General features: G+C 44.5%; 1 protein-coding gene across 1 annotated transcript; it reads right to left on the bottom strand.

The window, feature by feature from the left end:
• Positions 1-6,826: 6,826 nt before the first annotated feature.
• Positions 6,827-9,343, bottom strand: LOC105073006 (gamma-crystallin F-like). Its single transcript, XM_074363232.1, has 3 exons — positions 9,335-9,343; positions 9,005-9,247; positions 6,827-7,099 (listed from the first exon to the last, which is right to left on the bottom strand). Exons 1-3 carry the CDS (start codon positions 9,341-9,343, stop codon positions 6,827-6,829), a joined length of 525 nt encoding a protein of 174 aa, XP_074219333.1.
• Positions 9,344-10,172: the final 829 nt, after the last annotated feature.

Genomic DNA, 10,172 nt, shown 5'->3' with positions numbered 1-10,172 from the left:
GTGTCTGACCCCACACTGACCGTAGCCTTCTTAGCATCCTTCTTAATCAATTTCCCCAGCTGCCAGCAATACCTGTTACCTGCAGGCTCTGCCCTTCTAATCATTAAGCCAATGAGGAAGTCGGCAAGCTAAGATGTGAGGAAGCTTAATTACTCAGGAGCCAACATGTGTTACGGCCAGTATTTTCAGAAGCAATAGCGGTGAACAAAATCCCACATTTGCACCTGATTTCACCCAACCTGCCCACCAACCTGACTGTCCCTTTAGTGGGAATGACATTTTGCTTGACTGGCCTCACTTCTTGCTTGAGTTTCCTACCAGGACAGAAGCGCAGACTAGAGCAGCAGCCTCGGAGGTGTGGGTTCCTGGCACCGAGTCGAGTTACTAGGGTCCATCTTTGCGGCTCCCACCATCCCTTTTACTGACCCAGCATCAAGCACTCCTGGGAAAGTTCTGCTTCCACGGTATAGGGAAAATGGAGTCACTCAGGCTCTCTCGCGAGACAGCCGGTGCCCCGTGACTCAGCTATGCTATCACGCATGCGCGGTACGCATGTAGTGTTTATAAGCATGATTTGCAGCACGCAAGCGCACTGGTTAGCGCCTAGGTAATAGTTGGATAGGTGATGGCTTTGTGTGCTTTGAATAAGGAAGATGGGATTTTTCGCCGCCACTGCCGCCATTGAAGCCTGTGTACTCCGCTCTGCAATAAAGGCATGTCAGAGACCCACGGCTCCGCCAGTTCTTCCTTCTGCTCAAATCTCCAGTGAACCTGCCAGGCCTTGAGCACCTGTAACACACACGGCTTGTGTGGTCCCCTTGAACACCCGTGAGAACTCGGAACTCACTAGCATTTGGGCTTCTCTCTGGAACTTGGCAGTGTGTGCAGTAAATCCTCCCTTGGATGCGAAGCCCTTTTCTGCTGGATCTTAGTGATCCAGCTCCAGGCTACCCGCTTCAGCCAGGTCCCTCAGCTTGCCTTCCAGAGTCACTTCAGCTCTCCCCTAGGTCTTAGCCTCCACCTCCAAGGTGGATCTTTTCCCTTTTGTTTTCTGTCTTCTAAAGATAGATCTTGGGTTTCCTAGTCCTTCAAGTAATTATCTAGGTAAACTTATCCTTCTATAAAAAACAAACAGGAAGAGGGTATAGCTCAGTGGTAGAGTGCATGCTTAACAAGGAGGAGGTCCTGGGTTCAAGACCAAGTACCCCCATTTAAAAAAACAATATATGTATATATATATATATATATATATATATATATATATATATATATATATATATATATATATACAAATCTAATTCCTCTGCAAAAAAGAATTAATTAATTAAAAAACAAACAAGTCCCCTCTTAGACTTTTCAACTCAAGATAAAGGATAATAATCACATGCTACTTATGAGTTTTCAGTCTTGAGCTGACGAAATTTCTTTCTTCTTTTTCTTTTTTTCAAGTTCAACAGGGAGACCAGCCCCATCTCTAAAATTCCATATCACAGAAGGGGTCTATGGATAGCAGCTAGTCCCATCCCTTTTTCTAAAAGGGTAAAGTGACTCAGGCTCCTCCTTACTAACAGGATGCTTGATCGAAGTGCCATCTAGCACTAACTTTCCTTTTCTGATCAGGAGCCCAGAGAGACAGATTTCCTCCACCCCTATAGGAGCACTGGAAAGCATCTTTATTGTTTGCAGGCGAGAGCAACTTACTGGGATGTTGCAGCACTTCCGTGCTTTCATTCTTTTCCCTTGTTTAACTTGTACGAATCATCTTTTTGAGACAAGCCTGCCAGTGACTTACGGTATCTAGACCCATGGTGGCTTATCAAACCCATTTCTCCCCAGATGAAGGCAGGACTGTCTCTGAGGGCAAACGCCCTAAGTCCAGACCTGCAAACAACTGTTTGCAGAATTGTGTTGCAAGAATGTCTTTTGGAAGCAGGGACCTCACAGTCACACCCTCTTTTATGGTCTTGCTGGTGACCTTGTCTAAAATGACGGGAGCTGTAACATCCAGTTTGGTTTCATGAGTGTTACCGGCCTGAAATGTCCCCAAGCAGCTCTCGCGTTTGAGTTTCAAAGATCTCTCTTTGCTTTGTTTCCAGTCCCCTAGGTGGGGCTCTTTTCTTCTCATTTTGGATGAGATTATAAGCTTCGAGTAAATTATTGCTAGAAATGGCATGTGCAGGAAATAGTATACAGTTGACCCTTGACCAATACTGGTTTGAACTGCTTGGGTCCACTTTTACCTTTTTTTTTTTTTTCTCCTCAATAAACAAAGTGAGTTGTCTGCATCCGTGGATTCTGTGTTCTGGGTTCCAGATCAGGACATCCAAATTCAACCCGCAGTGGCTTAAATCTGCCATCTGCCCATACCAAACCCACGGATGCAGATGGCTGACTGTACCAGCTATTTTATAGAAGTGACTTGAGCAACTGGGCATTTTGGTATCCCCAGGGGCTCCTGGAACCCTCTCCCGCAGGTGCTGTACATGTTTCTCCCCCTACCCACACCCCTAGTCTTCCTGTTAAAGCCTGTCCTTATCCTGCACGGAGGCAGTATAACCTAATGGTGAAATGCGAGGATTCTAGAGTCAGGGAAATTGGGCTTCAAATCCTGGCTCTGCTCCTTCTGTTTGTACGTGGCGCTGGATTAATCATTTAACTATTCTGAACTTGCAGCCTTGTTAAATGCAGATACTGCCAGTACCTAACTCATATGGTTGTTGTGAAAAGATTGAACAAGCAAATAGATGTGAAGTGACTGACGCAGGGCCTGATGCACTGGAAACACTATAAATGTTGTTAGTTATTATTATTGGCTGCGCGGCAGACAGAAACATTGTCGAAGCATCAGGACAGCCTTCCAAGGCTGTTGTCCTTTCAGCAGCTGCTTGATCCCTGCTCACTGATGTGTGAATTCTATTACACACTGCCAGCGAGTAGGCTTTACACGTCTGGATATATATTCCAGATGTTTAAAGAATTTCAATGTTTTCCTGTGTCATAAAGCCTCGGTGGAGAATCCTCTAAACAGTGCCAATTAGGTCTTATTTCTAAAATTATAATGCAGTGTGTGGGGGGTATAACTCAGTGGTAGAATGCATGCCTAACATGCATGAGGTCCAGGGTTCAATCCCCAGTACCTCTACCAACAAGAAAAAAAAAAAAGAAACTAGCAATGAATTATTTAAAAAATTATAATAATGTGTGTTATATCTCATGGGGAATTTTTTGGCTTCCTTCTTAGCTAATAGAGATATTAAAATTGGTAGTTCCAGTGAGGAAGTGGGTAGGGAAGAGGCTGCTTCCCACCGTGTGACCATGTAAAAAAGCTCCCTGTATGGTCGCAGTTACGATGAATCCTCACCAGCCCAGGAAAAGCTGAGCTACACCGATTTAAATGGTTCCAGCTTTTGTCATCAAGATCGCCATTGGGTTGTCTCCTACGTCGCTCCCTTTATTTATTTATTTATTTATTTATTTATTTATTTATTTATTTATTTATTTATTTATTTATTTATTTATATTTTCTTATTTTCTTGTACCACAAAGTGTTCTAGACTCATGTTTATTTTCTCTGCTCCTGCTGTGGAATTAACCATTTCAACTAGGAGTCCTGATTCCTTTTATTGGAGAAGGACACTTAGATGTAAAGAAAAAACACACTATTATTTTTCCCTTACACCACACACAATACTTGGAACACCTTGTACTCTGGTCACCAGATGTGTGAGGTTTTTCCCCACTAGAGCGGATCATAGAATTCAGAGAAACAGGTTGTTTACTAGAGTGCAGGTTTATTATGAAAGAATTTTTTTAATAAAAGCACTTTTAAGAGGTTTTGGTTTTAGTTTGTATTTGTTTAAGGAGTGTAGGTAGTGTTTTAAAGAAAAGACTTTTGCTAAAAATAGCTGGCAATGAGACCATGGCTATTTAACTATTTACAATAGCAAGACTTGGAAGCAGCCTATATATTCATTGACAGGTGATTGGATAAAGAAGAAATTATATGTACACACACACACACACAATGGAATACCACTCAGCCATTAAAAACAATGAAATAATGCCATTTGCAGCAAAATGGATGGACCTAGAGATTATCATATTAAGTCAGAGAAAGACAAATATCATATGATATCACTTATATGTGGAATCTAAAAAAAAGACCCAAATGAACTTATTTACAAAATAGAAATGAACTCATAGACATAGAAAAAAAACTATGGCTGCCAAAGGGGAAAGTAGGAAGGGATACATTAGGAGTTTGGGATTAACAGATACACACTACTATATATAAAATAGATAAACAACAAGGACCTACTGTATAGCACAGGGAACTATATTCAATATCTTGTAATAACCTATAATGAGAAAGAATATGTATATGTATAACTGAATCAGTATTCTGTACACCAGAAACTAATACAACATTGTAAATCAACTATACTTCAATAAAAAAAAAAAGACCATGGCTATTTAACTAGTTTCTTTACTCTTTTAAGTGTTTCTCAAAATTTCTTAGGACAGTCTTAGTATTCTAAAGGGTCTATAGTTATACATATGTTATTTGTTGTCATTTAAAAATCTTGGGCAGAACAGCCAGATGGAAGAGCTGCCTAGGGCCAGGGACCAGGAAAGAGCTTGGAGCTACCATGCCTTTGCCTGGCACATAACTCTTCCAGCACCTCCATGAATTCACCAACCTGGAAGCTCTCCAAGCCTCATTCTTGGCGTTTTAAGGAGGGTTCATTACATAGGCATGCCTGGTTCCATTAGTGGCCATTGGTGATTGAACTCAATCTCTAGCCCCTCTTCCTTCCCCAGAGGTGGAGGGTGGCAGTGGGGCTGGATGTCCCAACCCTCCAATTACAGGTTGGCTCCTTTGTCAACCAGTCCCTGTCATTAGGGGCTTTCCAAAAGTCACCTAAGAGGAGCTGCACTGTTCATTATCTCTGAACACACCTAGATTGATCTGAGGTATTTTAAGACCAGTGGGATAAGGATAACTGCCTACGTCTATAGACGCTGAGAGAGGGATGGAGGAACAGAGGAAGTCAGCCAACAAACTTTGGCAGAATTATTTCTTTTTTCTAAAAGAGATTAACCAATACTCCTGTTAAAAAAAAACCTTTTCATATACAATGGCAAGAAAAAACGTAAAGAATATAAAACAGAGTTGGCTGAGAAATCGTAAGTAAATAGGTGTTGACCCTGAAGATGAAGTGGAAGAAATATTTGAACAAGGATGTGGGCTCTGTCTTACTTATGAACTCGAAGTTTCACAAATTAGAAGTGGATTCGCCAGATGTTGCTAGATGGAGGAAGAAGGCACCAGCTCGATGATGCTGGATTCCCCACTCAAAAGGGCCACTGCTGCTCTGGTGAACACAGATCAACGGTCACGCCTTTCTTCACCTTCTTTTATGAAATGCTTACGATGTGTCACAAAGCTCTTAAACACTGCCATTTAAATACAAATTGCACTTGCTTAATAACCTAACCCTAACCCTAACCCTAACCCTAACCCCTTAATAAGCTCTTTGGTTAAGTTATAAGTTTACCTTGCCTACATGGCATAGCAGAGTATACTTAAAAGGTGCAAAATAATCTCTTATCATTGGGGTTGTTTGGAAAGGCTTTTAAATCATACTTGCCTTCTTTCTGGTGAGCACTGGGGGGCGCTCTTACTTAGAGTACGTACAGCTAGGTAGCTGTGCATCAGGCCGATGTCACTCTACTTGCTATAGCTTCAAAGTCCTGGATCTCTCTTTTAGTAATTCCCTCCCCCGCCCCCTCCCAATCTGGCCTTAACCTTCCGAGCAGCTTCTTTTTTACTTCTCCTGGCCCCTCATATTTCACTCAACTGCGCCCTCCTGGCCTCAGAAGGTACTGCGGCCCCCTGTAGTTGGGCATTTTTGTAGGGGACCCAAGAGCCCTCCAGCACATGGTGGAAGTGAAGCTCATCGAAGAGGAAGCTTTTCAGAATACTCTGACAAGTGTCTTGGGCTTCTTCCTAAATGCTCCCACAGCCTTTTAGACTTACATGCGTCTACTATGCTGCTGGGATATTTATTTTTAAAATTCTGTTGGATGTTCTGCTCCCCCACTAGACCATGAGCTAGCTATTGGGAACAAGGACCCAGCTCTACTTGTAGTTTTCAGTTCAGAGCGCAGTGTCTAAAAATGGAGGTGTTCAATCTTTTCAGATGTAATTCTACAGTAGAGAGAAACTAGATTTGTAACTGCGGTTGTTAAATGTCCTTTGCATAGGAACCAACTGTGGGGGGGGGGGTGTCTAGGACTCTGCCTTTTAGCAAGTGTCCCAGATGATTTGTTTCAGGTGACCCTCAACCCATTATTCTGAAAACACTACTGTACAAGGTCAAAATACTCAATAATAGCTAAGGAACTCACACTATAAGTATCTAATATAGAGCAGTAACTTCATGTCTGGCATCGTTGTAAGTGAATTACAAATACTGACCCAATTAATTCACACTTAATCCCTATAAAGTGAAAATTATTACTTCCTCCACTTTTACAAATTAGAAAACTGAAACACGAAAATGCTCAACGTACTAACCTGCCCCACTGCCTAGCATTATTAAGTGCGTTTGGACCCAGGCATTCTGGTTTCAGAGCCTGTCCTCTTAACTACTATGCCTTCCCACCACTGATGTGTGTAAGAAAATCCACATTGTTCTCAGCTTTATTTTTGCTGAGCCCTTCCAAGGAGTCTGAAAGGAAAAGAAGGCTGCATGACTGCATGAAACACACAGGAAATATTTTATTAGCTTCCAGATGGAGAAAAGGGTAGAGTAAAAATGTTTCAGTAGAAATCCACGGCCCTCCTCAAGGAGCCCACTCTGGCATCCAGGGCCCCCCAGTCGTGGTAGTGCCTGTAGTCCCCCGGCCGCAGCAGGTACTGCCGCCCCCGGTAGTTGGGCATCTCGTAGAGGACCCACCAGCCCTCCAGCACATTGAAGGAGTGGATCTCACTGAAGTGGAAGCGGTCGTGGAGCGAGGAGCAGTCCTCGGTGATCTCCACCATCTGGCCCCTGTAGTCCTCTCGCTCGTAGATCCTCAGCCGGTGGGAGCTGGTCTGTGGGTTCAGTGATCAGCAGGTGGGGAAAAGTCAGAACACCTAGCCTTTAGCAACCAATCACTCACACCCCTGGAGGAATGGGCATTTCTTTATCTTTCCTGTATCAAAGGTGACAAAATTAAAGAAAGAGACTGCCAACACTAGGGCTGCTATGTATGGTTGGATAGGTTGTACACTGCAAAATGCAAAAAGGAGAGGGAGAGTATAGCTCAAGTGGTAAAGCATATGCTTAGCATGCACAAGGTCCTGAGTTCAATCCCCAGTATCTCCTCTAAAACTAAATAAATAAGTAAACCTAATTATCTCCCAAAAAATAAATTTAAAACTTTTTTAAAACCACAAAAAGGCACCATCCACATAGACAGTGACATGAATGGTATTCCCTAGAGTTTTTCTGGGCCACCACCTATATGAACCATTCACTCTAGCTCTATTTAATACCATTCTTAAGTAACAATTTTTCTATATTTGTTTTGCTCTCTCCTTTATAGACTTACGGTAGTCTGGAACTCTCCTTGGAGGATATAAAAATAATTAGATATTAAAATAAAAAGACAAATATATTCCTGGAAAAAGGCATGATTTTGAATCTCAATAGCATTAGAAGAGGCTGGGAAGAGAGGAAGTCGAATTGCTTTCCCCAAAGTGAGGTACAGATTGGTGACAATTCAGCCCAGGCAAATCCTTAATCCTTTCCTTTCTTTTTAAGTCCTGCTGCTCCAAAATCCTAAAAAGTAAGAGTCACCAGAGGGTTCAGTTCTCAGCTCTAGTATATGCTCCAGAAAAGCAGTTTTAAGTAATTAATAAAAACAGAAGTTCAAGATGATGAAGGAGGCCTGTCTAGATCAAGAGATTATAAAACCTTGAGAAAAATGGAAGGCAGGCTGTTGGTCCTGAGCAAATCCTGTCTGTCTTTTCTTGAGCACTTCTTCTTTTATCTGCTTGTTCCTTCTGAGTGGGTATCCATTCCATGTCTTCCTTCTTCCACCATTAAATCCTCTTTAGGAAGGCTGTCATAAGCAATTCATTCTGAGGTATAAAAAACTGCTAACAAGGCACCTTCCACGGTTTGCAAAGGACTCACATGTATGTTACCTAATTTGATCTTCACAACAGCCCAACACATGTGCAGCAACTATTCTAAGTCTTTTTTTATGAGAAACTACTGACTAGGGCTCTCGGTCTATAATCAGAAGAGGCAGGACGGGAAAGTGGAAGCCTAGATTTCCAGGCTCCTAATGCCAGTCTGGGTCCTGTTGAGGCATTAAAGCCTCTGCGGGGTTTCAAACTTCCCCACAGTGGCACATTATCCACAGGACTCTGTCATAGTTAAATTAGAGCATCTCTAGCTGTGGAATTCCAGGCTGCTGGGGCTTTATTTGGGTAGCTTTGCAGGAGCTACTGAAATCGCACTGTTGGTTATTTGTTTTGCCTAATCAAAAAGCAGGACCTGAGAGACGCTTGATATTGGAGGAGTGGGTGGCTTGTCCATGCCAGGCAGTCTCCTTTGGACCTTATCACAGCTCTATGAACTAGCTGTTCTTACTAGCGCTGTCTCACTGATGAGGACAGAGAGAACCGGCCCCAGTGATCAGTCTCAGGCCGCCTGAGTGTGAGTCCACCTGTTGCTTATCCATCACCTCTGCCGTAGACGCTGTGAACTAAGGCCGTGCACTACTTTTTCCGAGTAGAGGTGAGTTCAATTTTAGCAAAGGAAAAGAAAATTTCACTTAAAAGCATTGCATCGCATACTTTTGCAGTGAAACCTTCGAGGTAATTAATAAAGGGAAGGAGAACCCAGTGAGGGCCAGCAAAAGAAGGCCACCGCCCTAGAGAATGACTCCCGTGCCTGGAGCGCTGGGGTGACTCGAGGGCCCGCGGAACCAGGGGAACGGGACTCACGTGGGGGATGAGGCGGCAGGAGCGGATGGAGTCGCTGAGACCCAGCCACTGCTGGTAGTCGGGGTAGTCCCCGCGCCGTAGGAAGTACTGGCAGCCCGAGAAGTTGGGCTGCTCGTAGAGCATCCAGCAGCCGCTGTCCACGCGGATGGAGTTGCAGCGGCCCAAGTAGGGCTGCAGGTTGGCGTGGTCGCTGCTGCACTCGTAGTGGCGGCCCTGGAAGCCCCGGTCCTCGTAGAAGGTGATCTGCAAGGAAGGGGAGGAGAGGGCTCAGAGGCCAGGCTCGCAGGCCCCCGTGTGCGGGGCCCCTCGCGGCCCGGGCGCCGGGCTCACCTTCCCCATGGCTGGAGCACACGTGCGGCGCGAGCTCAGTGCGGCGGGGCCGGCGCGGCGGGTCTATATAGCAGGAGGGCTGCTGCGTTGGCAGGAACAACACAAAAGGGCCCCCGGGGGAGGAGGATTTCCTCTCTCTCTCTTTTCTATATAATGACAACGGGGGTGGGGTGGGGGACTTATTGTATGTTTTCTCTTAGACTCTCCAGAGCTTTCGAACTGATGACCCGCGTAAAACTGTCACTTGGTGCCTCTGGGGCCTTTAGATGAAGCCTATTCAGGAAATTGGAACCGAGCAAAAGCGCTTAACCGAGTTAATAATTGTAATTCAATATTTTTTCACTTTTTAAAATTTCAAAATGATCTCTTTTAGAGTAACAACAGCAGTTAGTGACCGAGTCTGAGGTCAGGGTGGGCTACAAGCAGGAGGCATTTAGATCGGAGAGCATTTCCCTGGTGTGAGGTTGGGGGGCGTGGGGACGCACCTGCCTTCTCCGCAGGACGTTTAGAGGAGGATTGGGGTTTCCTCTAAGAGAACCTCTGAGATCCTCCCCGCGGATGAGCGGGTGCAGCAGATACTACACCTGAGGAAAGGAGGGGATGGAGTTGGATCCTCAGAAAGCCCTGTTTAGGCTTCTGGCTCTGCTCTGCTCCCTGGAGACCCGGCGGACCAGGGACACCTCCAGACTCAGCCGGTGCCTCCCACCCCGCAGGCCAGGAAATCCTCACCTTTGGAGTTCATGAGGTGGCTCTCTGGTGGTTATTATCCACACCATAACTTTTTATTTAACCAATAATTTTGCAAGTTGGGTGCTAAGTTTAGTTAGTTCTAGCTGCT

The sequence above is a fragment of the Camelus bactrianus genome, chromosome 5, assembly GCF_048773025.1.
Source record: "Camelus bactrianus isolate YW-2024 breed Bactrian camel chromosome 5, ASM4877302v1, whole genome shotgun sequence".
Taxonomy (NCBI): Eukaryota; Metazoa; Chordata; class Mammalia; order Artiodactyla; family Camelidae; genus Camelus; species Camelus bactrianus.
The sequence above is the reverse complement of the archived record's forward strand: the minus strand, read 5'-3'. Positions and strand labels throughout refer to the sequence as shown.